The sequence below is a fragment of the Dermacentor albipictus genome, chromosome 10 (genome assembly GCF_038994185.2).
Source record: "Dermacentor albipictus isolate Rhodes 1998 colony chromosome 10, USDA_Dalb.pri_finalv2, whole genome shotgun sequence".
In the NCBI taxonomy this organism is placed as follows: domain Eukaryota; kingdom Metazoa; phylum Arthropoda; class Arachnida; order Ixodida; family Ixodidae; genus Dermacentor; species Dermacentor albipictus.
The window spans coordinates 60,209,878-60,223,365 of NC_091830.1; the positions used below are offsets into that span (position 1 = coordinate 60,209,878).

At 45.6% G+C, this 13,488-nt stretch overlaps 1 protein-coding gene across 1 annotated transcript in view; it reads left to right on the forward strand.

The window, feature by feature from the left end:
* Positions 1–1,336: 1,336 nt before the first annotated feature.
* The window catches only part of LOC135912136 (potassium voltage-gated channel subfamily KQT member 1-like), a 74,700-nt gene continuing 62,548 nt past the window's right edge, over positions 1,337–13,488 (forward strand). The window contains exon 1 of the mRNA XM_070527033.1: positions 1,337–1,601. Within this exon, the coding sequence (XP_070383134.1) occupies positions 1,444–1,601 (158 nt within the window). The 5' untranslated portion in view covers positions 1,337–1,443. The remainder of the gene's footprint in view (positions 1,602–13,488) is intronic.

Sequence of the window (13,488 nt, forward strand, 5' to 3'; positions counted from 1 at the left end):
TAGACCCCGAGGCGTATTCGCGCGTCAAGGGCTTGCGCGACGGCGCTGCGGCGAATTCGCCTCCTGTGAGAACGCGCACACAGCGAGAGCGCAGTCGACAGGAGGCGTCGCGGATCGCCGGAGAAGATTGATCGAGGCCGTGCCCGCGAGCGAGAAGCGTAGCTGTTTGCCGTTGCTTGTCACTTTGCTTTCAACAAACGGGATTGTTCCATCTTGTTCACCGCCGCCGGGTTCGCCAGGAGGAATCAGGGGAGCCAGGACACCGAAACGGCGAGGACGCGCCGAGTTAATGGAAAGTCCGCGTTGCGGAAAATGGCACGTCTTTCGCACCACGCGAAGGGATTGAGGGATTGCGTCGGGAAAAAAGGAAAAGGAAGGGGAGGGGGCATTTTTTTAGGGAACGGAAGCCTCTGGCCGGCGGGAAAGGTCTTGAGATATATAAAGCGCGCTCCTCCACGGTGAAGTCCTGTTCTGTCCGTGCGAAGGTCTGGTAGGTACGGCGAAACGAGAGCAGCTCAAGTGCTTATCTTAACGGTAGTTCCTTATACCAGTGGTTTCCACCTTTTCGTTTAGGCTCGCAGCCATAGAAGATTGAGTAAATTTGTGCACGCACAAGACCAAGCAGGCCATACCAGGTCCCATTTCCTGGGAGGAAAGCACTGGGCCAGTAAGTGCAAGAAGTCAACAAAGCCTTGAACCCTGATGTGCTCTGACTATCGTAACGCCGATATATATCAGAATGGGGAGGAAGTCGGGGTGGTCAAGCCATTTGTGTTGTTATCGCGACCACTGCGAATACTGTGTTATCATTGCAAAACGTGTATCACGCGACAGTGGCAGATTCATTCGTTTAGATGGAATATTAAAACCCCTCCGGTAATTTGGTTACAGTTGCCGGGTTTTGTATGGTTTTACACATATTATACGTGGCGTGGTCCGCTGATAGAACGAGCACTCTACTATTAAGCTCAAACTTCGCTAACACTCTTGTTGCAATTGGCGGCGGAAGCAATATCAATACACTACACAGCTGTGCAGAAACCTCCCTGCAGGACCGAGCCCAGAGACTATAGGCTTGCCAGAGGCAGATTTGTCCCGTGTTCTACATCCATGTGCTCTCTCCAGTAGTGCATCGCACGGTAGAATGCGTAGATACTTACAGATGCTTTCACTACATTCAACGCTTCATGTGTACTTCACACGGTATTGTATCTTTTCTCTGTCTGAACGCAGGTAAAGGAGCAAGGTACGGGGTACATCGCCTGTGCAGTGAAGGATTCTCTCCGGCGCAGCGAGGACAGCTCCAACGAATAAATATGGCGGCCATGTTCACTCCGACGCCATTCTGGTTGACCCCTGGCCAGGTGGTTACCTAAGAAAAGCCGAAGCTTTCGGCTTGGATAGGGCGCGCTCCGCATCACTAGTGCGCGGTGCTGGCCTGAAATGACGAACAAAGTGCCCGGTGACCAGTTGCTGCCCGTTATGGACACTGGGCTCAGACCAGAGCCGCAGCGTCAGTTCGAAATGGAGGGTAAAGCATCCCTTCTGGGCTATTCGCCATTTTGCAGCCCCATGGTCGACGACCGCAGTTCCTTCGCCAGGTAAGCTCCAAACAATATGCGGTGCATTTTTTTTTCAATGTAACGCTTTGTTCGCGAGCCTCCCCAGATTTCCATGACCACGGGTGCCATGTGCAGCTGCTGTCTGGCTGAATGGTTCGTTCATATAAACAAATATCTTAATGCTTGCACTATGGCAGGATCGAACGGCTGTCCCTAGGCACAGCAGCCCGATACTCCAACCATTGGGTCACAATCGTACGTGTACCTCTAATGTGCCAAGGCAAACTAATGTGCCAGTGCGAGCCCTCTTTGCCTGTGCCCAAGCGTGCGAGATGCCTCGCTCTCTCTGCACACGCTGGCCCTATGATCGGAAGTGTGTGGGGTCACCAGCTAATGCTTTCTTTCGCGGGCTCTTGCCGATGAAACCTCCCTTCTGTGATAAACGTGTGAGAAGTTACCTGCCCGCGACACATGCGAAAGACTTATAAACACTGTCAGACGGCCGCTGCAATTAACGCGGTTTATGCAGCATTTTGTGAAGTAATGTGCTTTCGCGTGCTACCGCGTGCTCCTCAAGATTAAAAAGAACGCAGGCAGGAACCTCGTTGCTCTGGCCAGTACACATCAAAGCGTATTTTCGAGCACACGCTTGGAAGTAAGCGCCAGCTCCAGGCAATGTGTACGTGCAATCGTTCGTTCGTCTCTGGCAGCGTTGACAAAACATGTTTAAAGACAAATTCACAGAAATTTGTTCGAGAAACAACATTTTCGGCTTTTTGTCCGGCATGAGGCATATGCCAGTGCACAAAAATACATTCACACGAGGAACTGCTTTACGCGGTGAATCACTTTAAACATGATCGCTGCCGAAAGGTCTCCGCGCATATACGGAAAGCCGAAATACAGAAGCAAAGTGGATGTAATGCTTACTGCTATGATGGCATGCCACTGTCCTCTCAGCAGTGTTTTGTGGCTGTGCGTTCCATGCGTCAAGCAAAAGCAGACCGCGACTCACGAAATTCGCGGCATGCTATACCTGGCAGACATAAAGACAAGTGCCGAAGCCAGAATGCACTTAGCCCAGCCACTGCCGACCTGATGATTGTGGCACCCGCGCAGCATCTTGTGGCAACTTGGGCCACGTTTATCTACGTTGAGCTACTGTAAACTGTTGCGCTATATAGCCAGCTAAGACGGTAGAATAAAAGGCTGACTCCCATTTGACTAAGCACATCTTACGCGGGCGGCTGCAAGTGACGCAGACAACGGAGCACCCTACCACAAGGTTCTCGGAATGCCTTACCAGCGGCCGCTTGAGGAAGCACGCCACTTTCTAAAGTTAAAACCCCTCAAATTCCGTAAAGTAGTGACACGCTTCGAAGAATGCCGCCTACCCCTCGCGAGCCCTGGCCAAGGCCGACGCCGCGTCGCTATTGGACTAACGGCATCACGTGGGCCCTCGCACCGCCCTCGTTTGTTTCCAGTCTTGCTCCAGCACCATTTTCGCTCGAGAAGCGTGCACCGCCTGGCGAGGAGCACATGAAGGCGCCGTTGCTCTTCCATGTTGTTTCGATTTGCGAACGCCTTGAATTAAATTTTGTGGCAAGAGCGTCGTCGTGTCACGGCATTTTTTATCACCATGACCTGCTGCGCCTTCGTATGCCAAAATAGTTTCAGCAGAGGCAAGAAGCTCTTCTCGATACCGTCCGGTAAGCGCGAGGGCTTAAGAAAGGCATGGATGAATCGAAGTCGCAGGGCCAACTTATTGCACAGTTAGCTGGGCATGTTGCCGTCAGTCTGCGTGCTTTAACACGATTCCTATGCGACGTGTAGTTCGTTTATATAAGCAGTGCGCGGTAGTATTTGGTGCGCTTCATCGTTTCGCACGCGAGGCTGCGTGCGGAAATGCGATTACGAAACTTTCAAGATTCATCCCAGTCTTTCTGACAAAACTTGAGGATCGAGCGTGAAAACTCATCTTAGGAAAGCAACTCTCTGCCTTTTGTTTTTACTTACTAAGTTTCTTTAAAGCGAATAGCTTTGTTTGCCCTCTTCAGGGCGAATAGCGTTGTTTGCTTCCTTTGTTGTCGTTCGTCGTTAGCGGTCGCCTGGTGGATTTCCGATAGGAAGGAAAAGCGTGCGTGCTCTCCCGAAACAGAGTTACGGGGTGCGTTCCTCGCCGAACGACGACATCATATGCCTTCGAGAGGTACGCTCATTCGCGTGAGCTTTAAAGTGTGCGAAGGTTAAGATGCGGTGATGGAGCACTCACCAAAAAAACGTGCGGTTGCCCGCTCGTTCACGGCCACCTTTAGTCGTCGTTCTTGCTTGTTCGTTTAGTTCGCACACTTGTTAAGGTGTTCGTTCAACTATTAGCTTGTACGGCCACTATGTCTCAGAGACGCACTTGCTGCAGGGCACTTACTCTAGTTTGTTTAATTACGCACTGAGAAAACAAATGGTGCCTAATTATCAACGAATAAAAAATAAACTTCACTTACCGCTATTTCGGCTGCACCAGAGCGCGGTAATTATTTGCGCTGTCGTCACTTCAGTAAAGTCATATCTCGTAGACGCTATTTTGGAGAAAGCCCAACCATCGGCAATGCATGCACCTAAGTGCAACTCAGTTCGTAATAAGTACGTCACTTCATGAACGCACGGGCTAACGCACGATGAAATGTTGTTCGTGATGAGTCACTAACCTGAACAAATAATTTACTCAAAGGAAGCTCACTATAATCTTCGTCGAACATTAATTAAGTGCTCTTACCATGCTCCCACTTCGCGAACGAATACTAAAAAAAACTAAATTCATTTTCTATGTACGCAGAGTCCCGACTCGATGATGGGCCACGCGTATTTCTGTCAACGTTGACGCTCTAGAAGCATAAAAATAGCACGAGTGCCCACCTCTTAGCCTTTCCGTGTGCTTAGAAGATTTGAAAAGACGCATGTTTGCGCCACTGTAGGGGCCCTATAACCTAAAACTATTCCAACGTGTTTTTATTTCTATCTCCTGACATCAAATTTGCGTAACCGCCGACGCAAGCATCGGGCGGTGACCCGCAGGATTGTCTGAACAGAGCAATGAAACGCTCTCCTCGTTTATAGGAGGTCACTTTTGTTTGCGTTAAAAACGAATAACGTTGCCTACACTGAGCGACTTGTATTATCTAATTGGCTAACAAGAGGCGAAGAGCATGCTCAATTGGAGAGGCATTCGATGGCGCCGAGCCACTGCATTGCATATCGATAACCGAATGAAGAAGGTGGTGCCGGCGTCTGCGATTGGTCCGCTTTCCCTTAGTTTGTGGTGGCTGGTGGAAAATCGCTGCGGCATGCAATGGAAGGCTAAGAATACCGCTAAAACGGATCCTAAGCAAAGAAGAGTTGGCAGAACGAGGTCGTAAACGTGCCGAGAGTGGTCGTAAACGTTACAGTGCCACGCAAAGAGTTCTATTGTACGCAAATATACCCAAGATCTCCGACAGGTGCGAGTAGCCAGTGCCGGAGAAATCGGCGGCCGCCATCTTTTACTCCTTTCGGAACCGGGCAGCCTGCGACCATTCAGAAGAAATTTCAGTTTTGTTCGGCGTAATAATGCATCTTTAACCCGTACACGTCACTTTGACGCGATGAGTTTTCGCAGCGTTGCGACGTCGCGTGACAGGCAGGTGAAGTGGGTGCAGCCCGAAAACTTTTGACCAATGGCCGAGGGCAAATGGCGAAAAAGCATCGAATCAGAAATAACTATATTTCTTTCGTTTGGTCCAATCGAGCATAATCAGTGTGTGCAGGTCATATCAGATGGAGAGCTATCGCGGTTTTCGTGACGTCGCGTGAGAGACAGGTTAAGTGGGGGTGGTCCAAGAAAATTTTTGACCAATAGCGGTTGATTGCAAAATTGGAAGAGAAAACTTTGAAATAGCTCTATGTTATAGCGCCCTGACTTGTAGTACTCTATGGAACCTTCATAGCAGCGACCATGCCCTCTGCCGGCCTTTGTGTGCCGTATCTAATGCGTGCTGAGAATTTGCATGGTAAGGAGTGCGCCGTATATTTAGGTTACTGAGGGCTTGCTGGCAGCTAGGATGTTGACATTCGATCGTAAACTTGTTATTTACAACCATTCTCAACAACAGCTTGCGACACGAGCTTGACAAATGTTGCGTAGCTAATTGTAGCGCGCGCGATACATTCCTAGTTGTCATGATACGACGTTAGCGCTATTTTAGATATTTCTTTAAAGATGTTTATCAAAACAGAAAAAGAAATCCGCCGTCACTGAATTTGTATAACCCTCCGTATAGAAATTCTATCCTGTAGAGAAATTTACTCGGAGCTAGAATGCCAACACGGACATTTAAAGCTCACCGCGTGCATTCACTTTGCTAAAGGTCATCTGCTGCACTCAAGCGTCGTAGGTGGTGCCACAGTCGAGGAGGGAGCGCGAAAGAGAGCAAAAACGAGGAGGAGGGAAGGCCGCGCAGCAGAGTCTCGCCAGTTTACGAAGTTTCAGGAGCTTTTTCTAAAGGTTTCCATTCATATTGAGGGTGTGACAGCACATACGCATGCGCGAGCTTCTTTTTTCTTTTGCCACAAGGACGGAGAGATAAAATGGGCTATATTTCTTGAAATACTATTTCAACAAATATTTCACAAAAATTTCGCATCGCACAAGTTCCACGATTTGCATTAGATCTACACAATATGTTGTTCGGCTCCTTAGCCTTCTTTTCTCGCTTATAGACTTTGGGCCAATACGATAAACAGTTGTAATCTCATTTGATGTAAAGTTTAAAATTTTGATCTACTAGTAAAATAAATTCAAATGTGATAGCATCGAAAATGACTCGAATGCTTTGTTTAGTTTCAAGGCTTCCGCTAATTTCTAAGAGGGGCTTAATTAGCGTTCGAAAGCGTACATTTGAAACTACTCCATGCTTAGAAACCTTCCACGGAGCATTATCGTGCCAAGTTTATATGCAATTACGCAATACATGCATTCTTATCAAATATTCTCTGTTCGTTCATTAATTTAGCCTGATGATACACTGTAAAAATGTTTACGCTCTAATGGGTATTTTCTTGCCGCACTGGTAACACCCCACCATTAGGGCCATACAACATTTTATAGAAGCCTACAAAGGATCTCTAACTAAACGTGCGATTACGAAAGACGTAGTTGAAAACTCTGTAATCCTTCTGACAGCGTTCGGCTCACAGAAATATTCGACAAGATAATTTCACAGAGAGAGGTATGAAACTCTCCTAGTGCGAGAAGAAAACACCCTCGAGGGTGTAAATATTTTTACAGGGTACACCTGGAAGAACTTGCTTTCAGAAATTAGCTGTGCTCATTCTTCCAGCCTTGGCTCTAGTAAGAATACATTGATTCTGTATCACGCTTCAAGAATCATAGGCTGCATATTAACAAGGTGAAAAGGTAACAATGACAGCCGTGAATCTTTCAGGTAAACAAATAATAGCAGGTTTTCTAAATATTGGTCTGGTTTGAGGAAGAACACTCTCATGATGACGAGTGCATCCTAGAGAATGTGAGACACAACTTAACGTGATTAAGAGCAATCTGAAATTTTCTAACCGTACTGGAAGACCCTCTTTGAGGGATGAGGGATACGTTTAATGGCAGAATTAGGGGGCACACGATATTCATTAGCCCACAGTTGCGTGAAAAATATCAGCTGAAATGGATGAGATAATGACAAACAGCAATACTTCACTATATACTGAAGAAAGGTACTGAGACAATTGGAATCGTATAACAATGCATACGCATTCATTTATTATTCACAAATGGTCAATATACAGGCGATACGTTTTCATTTTTAATGCTCAGGCTAAGCTATTGTGCTGCACACATCGTTGTGACACACCAAATTTCAGCAGAAATTCATTCATTCTCCTGTTATTGAAAAAAATTACTGCTAAAATGGTCTTGAAATCAAAAGATCAATTCAATTCAAGGCCATTTTAGAGGTTGTTTTTTTAAATAAAAATCCAGTCTAAGGCAAACCGGGCTCTTTGCGTCTTTTGTGGTTCAGAATTATTTTAAAAAAGTTCCGTATTTGCTACTGACCAAATGTAATCTAGCTTTACGTATGAGTTAGTCTGCAATGCTTTATTATACGCAACATTTCTATTTTCATGAGCCTGATTGTGTTTATCTGTCTTTGCCGTTCCGCAGCCCAGTTGTGGAGGATAAACCAGTAATCAGGTAAAAGGTAGAATAGCGATGCTTGTAGACATAACAAAACTATAGTGAGTATCGACTAGAATTAGGCTGCATGCTAATTACCTATTGAAAAGTGCTTTGGTTTCCACCATGCGTGTTTCATTTCGCAGCCTGATACTGGAGAAGAAGGTCGGGGCCAGGTAAACCATAGATCAACGAAGCTATATAAAGTAAATAGAAGTGACTTGGTCTGACAAATATTGTTATTTTGTTTTTGCCGAGGCGAATGAGTTACATCATATATTTTTCTTTCCTTTTTTTGCGAAGAAGCGTTGGTCACGGAATACTGCTGTGGAATGTTTATATAGATCCGTACACAACCTTCTTTTTCAGTAATTAAAACGCACCTCTTTTGGAACCGGTGGCTTCTGAGAAGGCTGCCTGTTTCTAATGAACCTGTACCGATGTAGGGAGCTCCCATATTTTGGGGCTCAGATTGCATGGGCGCGTACCCAGTCTCCACCGGCTGGTCACAGGCAACACCACGATAAACTTCGGGCCGAATCTATAGTTGTTGTTGTTGTTGTTGTTGTTGTTGTTGTTCCTGTTGTTGTTGTTGTTGTCGTCGTTGTTGTTGTTGTCGTTGTGTTGTCGTCGTCGTCGTTGTCGTCGTCGCCGTTGTTGTTGTTGTTGTTGTTGTTGTTGTTGTTGTTGTTGTTGTTGTTGTTGTTGTTGTTGTTGTTGTTGTTGTTGTTGTTGTTGTTGTTGTTGTTGTTGTTGTTGTTGTTGTTGTTGTTGTTGTTGTTGTTGTTGTTGTTGTTGTTGTTGTTGTTGTTGTTGTTGTTGTTGTTAACGTAGGTCCTTTTGTACCGGAGATACGTTTCCGGTGTCATCTTTTTTGTCAGCAAACATCGGAAGCGTTACATCAAAAGCAAAAGCATCGAAAGCATTCGGCCTTTGCTTGCACCGAGTGCCTATGGTGCGCGAAATCCAAGGAGAATATAACACCTCCTTGGCGACAAACAAAGAATTACAAACAAGCTCCTCTTACAAAAACACACGTGTTCACCTGCCTTTCATCTCACAAAGAGGGCCGAAGGTCTGGTAGGAGCGACCCGAAAACATCTATGGCTTCTTTCTCGCCAGTATGATCGTAAAACAAAATGCTTTACGGGTTTATCCTAAAGGCGTCAAATACAATTTTGCAAAAACCAAGAAGGTTAGCGAACATCCTGTGGTCAGTTACAGATATAAAGTTCAAATTTTTGCACCCATAAGAGTGCTTGTTTGTCCCAAGGCTAAAATCTTAACCTATAACGCTGTAAAATATTTCGTGTACGTGACAGCGAGCTCTATAGTTGCACTTTCGATCGGGAAAGACGTATTTTAAAGCTGGGTGCTTATTTTGAGCCGCTGAGGCGCACCGAAATATTTGGCATGAGGGTTGGACAGTGATAGCTATAATGACTGTTCCATGCCGTTTTTCTGTCGTCATAATTACTTTCTTTAACTGTCGCTGAAAAACGAAAACTTAATTTCTCCCTGTCAATGATGTCATACCTTACACCTTTGGAGTAGGGTTGTCAGCCTAGGGACTAACCAACACCCTTGGAGATGGAAAATTTTTAGCTTCGTATAAGGACTAAAGATGCGATTCTAAGGAAACATTTAGTCAAGAACCTGGGATAGGACATTAACAAATAACATTATCCGGTTAACGTTGAGCAGGAAAACGTTACCCTTTCCTTCTCCAGCTACATTGTGCTCCGCTTAAGTCGGCTTTGTTAAATCATCACTTTAGCAAACAAACTTCTCGCTCTTTTCTTTCTCTAGTTCCTTGTGCTATCCCATAGAACAAGACAACTCCATTATTCATAAAAGAGGGCAGAGTGTTTAACAAACAGGTTGCTCTCTATTTAATGCATTTTTAGATGAGCTTCTGAAGTGTATAATAAGAGACCTTGCGCAATAAGAGACCTGCGTAGGCTTCTTTTTATCTATCGAGCACAGAATTGCAATGAACCCCTGTGCGTGCGTGAGAAGTGTTGCGTACAAACTAGTGTTGCGTGCTGCATAAAAAAAAATTATGTGGTGTGTCGCAACCGAACAGGCTGTGAACGTCTCCGCTAGAAAATAGCGTCGCCACATGTAACAAATAAAGCTTACGTTTCGACACATTGAACTAGACCACAATTTCTTGTTGACAAATACTCGCTTGGTACCAAAACTTGGTGCCCCTTGTTTTTAAGGGTAAATTGACCGTTCGGTAACAGCGCAAAGACTTGGAGCATAAAACTCAAGGCAAGGGGCGCATGTTGAAAGCCTATTAAAAGCCTTAATTATAGATGTTTGTCCATGTAAAAGGGGGAACTAAAAAAAACACGGTATTAAAACGTTGGCTGATTCGCTGATTTTTCTTTTTTTTGTAAACATGTAGGACGTATTTTTTAGGGCTATATTCACACCGCATTAGGGCCCACTGTATTCACCAATTTTGTGTCCAGGCACGCAAATTTCTGACAAAATAAAGTCTTAATCAACGCGCAATAATATTGCAGAACCACAAACGTTGTACAGGAAGAAGGTCTCCCCCATGAAGTACACTCCATTACAGGAGCGACATCAAAAACAAGAAACGAAAGACTTGTTAACGAGAATAACAGTTCCATTGATTACTTCGGATACTAATGTCGACATTCGCATGACCATAAAAGCATTAAAACGGCGCCCTTTCCTACAAGCTCCGAAAGAGTGCCACCCAAATTATCTACAGTGACGACGGAGAAAACGTGGCGGAAACACTACTGGGCACTCATGGAGCCAGGATTTTGGAAATGGGCTTTCAACACACAATACTCTGTCCGCCACTTTCTGAAATCACCCTCAATTCGGGGATCTTCCTGCACTTCATTATGATTAACATAATGACGACTTATTAGCATTTCCTTTGAAACGGGGCGGTGAAAACTTGTCAGCTATAGCCTGTTCGAGTTCATTAGGTATATGCTGTGGGTGGTTTTCGCTCTAGCATTTTGTGTACATCTCCGAGTTTCGCATCCATCCCCGAGTTGAGCCCAGCGCCACCCCTCAGTTGCATAAGACGCTACGCTTCTCAATAATTCGCGCGCTGTGTCAACGAAACGCAGTGAACACATATGCCGATCGGTGGCGCTGATGTCACCGTTCCTGAGTTGAGGTGACCTGTTGCGTAGAGGGACATTCTAGAATACAGGGGTTAGGCTTGCATGTTTAATTTTATCAGGAAACCTCAGGAGGGTGTTTCTTGACCCCCTCTCGTTCTTTGTTTTCGTTATTTTCGAAATGTTCGATCGGGAGCCTCGGTTTGCCTAGGCCTCACGATAGTCTAGCAGAATGCGGAGAACCATCTCACTTGCCTATTTGTTTTTTCCTGTCTCGTGCATCGGTATGAAACCTAACAGTCGCAACTGCGGCGTCTACAGGTCAGACAGCGAGTATCGGCGAGTAACGGGGTCAAGGCTCTGCAAAGAGCTTGCTTCGGGGCTTCAGATTAGGGCTCCTGTGTGAGTAAGCCAATTTCGTTTATTCTTTTTTTTTCCTTTCCACAGTACAAGTACGTTTTCGCAATTGCCTTAAGCCGGTGCGACCCGTCCCTTTCGGTCGCAAATTAGCTGAGTCATGTAATCTCGGGAAACGCAGTGCCATATTTTGTATTTTTATGGCACACGACATGTTTGATGAAATTTGGGTAAAATCTCTCCCGGTCATTGCATCCGTGGAGTTTCCTACGAAATCACTAGAGGGAACGTTAATAACGTTAATGACTACGGGAGTGTAAGGGAAGAAAGAGAGAGACCCGTTATTTAAAAGCACAGAGGTATGTCGCAGCAGAAGTATTCGGAAACATGCTGCCTTTGAAGAGGGAGAGGGACAGAAACGTCCTATAAAAAGGAGGGCAGATGAAAGTGCCAAAAATATGAAAAATAAAATTAATCGACATCTTAATTTCGCTTTAGAGTCATGTCTCAATATATCAGTCCTCATGACTTCATTGATGGTTGATAAGATGTACATAGTTCGAGTAACAACCAGAGTTTTGAGAGGAAGTCAAATTATTGTAGGTAACCATTGTAAGGATTAGCGTCGGGCATGAAATAAATGGTAGATGGCCCATACCGTCGTCTAACTCATCCACGCTGAGGACGTTGTTGAAGAAATAGACTTGTTCTCATCGAGAACGAGGAATATGGGATTTATTTACAATATCTACATGAAGTGTGGAGAACGTTACAGTTGATCAGTCTAGCATGACTGAAAGACAATGCACACTGAATAGCCGGAAACGGCTGCTTAGAAACACTCTGCCCTCTCTAGATCCCTAGGTGAGGGAAAACTGCTGTTCAATCTTCGACCAATGGGAGCGTCCAAAGTCATCGTCGTTGATCCGCCTTTGAGGGGGAGGGTTCACCCACCCACTTCCGCACTTTAGTTTCACGGAACACACCGAGGTGAGAAAGTTCTCGTAGACACAGGTCTTGACCCGAGCAGGAGCCTCTTGATACCAGAGCTGACCCCAAAGTCAGTGGTCGCCGCGTTTTTTCATTGTCTGTGACGACCTCTTGGGCCCGTCAGAAAGCACCGCAAAACATTCCCTTCTCGGAGTTCCCCCGCTCCAAGCCAACCGTGAACGCGACAGCGAATCAACCAACAATACTTGGTCCGCCGAATGGCTAGCCCCGCCGGCGCCGCTGGGCTGTGCGAGGAAGCGCATTGTCGGCTTTACTGAGGGACTCGTCGCAGCGGGCCGGGAAGGGTTCCAAGGGCGCTTCTCTGAAGATCGCCAGCCCCCGCAAGCCGATCGTAACACCATGCAAGAAATCGAGTGATTGACATTGCAATTACAAAGAGAATTGAATTCTGAAACTTTACGGGCCTAAAACACGATTTGATTATGAGGCGCGCTGTAGTGGTAGACCACCCGGGGATTCTCAACGTGCCCACAATTCACGGGACATGGGCGTTTTTCGTTATTTTGCCCCCATCGAAATGCGGCCGCCGGGGCTGGGATTTCATCCCCCAGAGTCATGCTTAGCAGCGCAACACCATATTCGATAAACCACAATGACGTATTATTATATTGAGTGCCAGAGATCTAATACGCACCTTAGTGTTTTGATTCCGGGACAGTTGGTGCTTGTAATTTTTCTTGAGTGCACCTTACTGCCTTCCTGCGTTCAGAAATAAAAGGGGATTGCTTAGAAACTTAGCGCTTATGGTGATTCAGCAATCATGAGAACGATAAGCAGCACATGGACTAATCAAAACTTCATGTTTCTCCAAAGAAACGGGGATGTGATAACGCAAATGCATAATTTTCAGCAAAATGTAGCGTTTTAAATGCGACACATGAAGTCATGATGCGTGTGCGAAGTCTGATGGGTGATTTCTTGGAGCATTTTGTTTTTTGCACTAGATCCTGGAACCTATAGCACAATATCTAGTGGTGATAGTTTCGAGGGAGCGGAAGGGGGCTATATTATGTGTAATAATATACGACACCCAAAGAGGATTTGTCCAATAGCCTGTCAAAAGCTAGACGTAGCACAGGATATAGAATTATTCAAAATAAAAGTTCTTCCGAAGCTGATTCGGCACACGATCGAAATGCAGCGGATGGTCGTCCGGAGTTTGCAAACACCAGTATATATATATATATATATATATATATATATATATATATATATCTAT